The sequence below is a fragment of the Bos mutus genome, chromosome X (genome assembly GCF_027580195.1).
Source record: "Bos mutus isolate GX-2022 chromosome X, NWIPB_WYAK_1.1, whole genome shotgun sequence".
Classification (NCBI taxonomy): domain Eukaryota; kingdom Metazoa; phylum Chordata; class Mammalia; order Artiodactyla; family Bovidae; genus Bos; species Bos mutus.
Genome location: NC_091646.1, coordinates 87,141,145 through 87,142,203, shown reverse-complemented (window position 1 = coordinate 87,142,203; position 1,059 = coordinate 87,141,145). Strand labels below are relative to the sequence as shown.

Below are 1,059 nucleotides of genomic sequence, written 5' to 3'. Positions count from 1 at the left end.
GAAGATCTGGCTCTGCGGCCAAGTCCTCCATGTTGCAAGCGGCCATTGCCATGGGAACCAATGGGAAGGGCTGTGGGGAATTGTGACGCCCTCGAGGGACGGGAGGTGGGGTGGGGAAGGGGAATCGAGGGGCGGAGTGAAGAAGGAGGGTGACCAGTGGGTTACCAGCATATTGTCGCCCAGAGCCTCTCCAGAGACATCACAGAGCTGTTGCTTCCTGAACTCGCTCCCAGGACACCGCAGAGACTGCTGTGCCACCGCCTCTATGACAACGCCTCTGTGTCCGTTTCCGATTCAAGCTGTCCGGCAGCCCGCGGCCCATGGCCTCTCCCAGATTACCAAGAGTCTGTACCTCAGCGACGCTGTGGCAGCCAAGGACAAAGCCATGCTGTCTACCAACCACATCACCACTGTCATCAACGTGTCGATGGAGGCGACCGACACGTTCTTAGAAGACATCCAGTACGTAAAAGTGCCGCTGGCCGATGCTCCCAACTCGCGCCTCTATGACTTTTTTGACTTTATTGCAGATCACATCCACAGCGTGGAGATGAAGCAAGGCCGAACGCTGCTACACTGTGCTGCCGGGGTGAGCCGCTCTGCCACCTTCTGCCTCGCCTACCTGATGAAGTACCACTCCATGTCGCTGCTGGACGCCCACACGTGGACCAAGTCCTGCCGCCCCACCATCCGGCCCAACAACGGCTTTTGGGAGCAGCTTATCTATTATGAATTCAAGCTGTTTAGCAAGAACACTGTTCACATGATCAGTTCCTCAATGGGGATGATTCCTGATGTCTATGAGAAAGAAATCTGTTTGATGACGCTGATGGGAGTCATTCCGGACAGCTCCTAACTTCTGCTTCAGATCCTGCACCAACCTTGACTGAGGTGAACATTGAACTTTTATTGATAAAGAAACTAGAAACCCCTTTTTACATGGGCAAGCAAAAAGGGGGGAAGGAGGAGGCTGAAGTTCTTATCTTAGTGTGCTTATCTTTAAAGGATAAAATTCATTAAATGGAAAATGGTGACAATGCTTCTTATCCTGTGAGTGGC

General features: G+C 52.8%; 1 protein-coding gene across 2 annotated transcripts; it reads left to right on the top strand.

Annotated features, from left to right (window-relative positions):
* The first annotated feature begins 265 nt into the window (after positions 1–265).
* On the top strand, positions 266–856 carry DUSP21 (dual specificity phosphatase 21). 2 transcript variants are annotated; one of them, XM_070365499.1, is made up of 2 exons: positions 266–433; positions 544–732. In XM_070365499.1, the coding sequence occupies exons 1-2, from the start codon at positions 266–268 to the stop codon at positions 730–732; spliced, it is 357 nt and encodes a 118-aa protein (XP_070221600.1). The 2 variants fall into 2 exon arrangements, with proteins under 2 accessions (XP_070221600.1, XP_005891410.1); XM_005891348.2 differs by having other exon boundaries at positions 266–856.
* The last annotated feature ends 203 nt before the right edge of the window (positions 857–1,059 follow it).

What these genes read in the sequence shown, in the direction of transcription:
- DUSP21 (XM_005891348.2), top strand. Translation starts at nt 266, where the DNA reads ATGACAACGCCTCTGTGTCCGTTTCCGATTCAAGCTGTCCGGCAGCCC.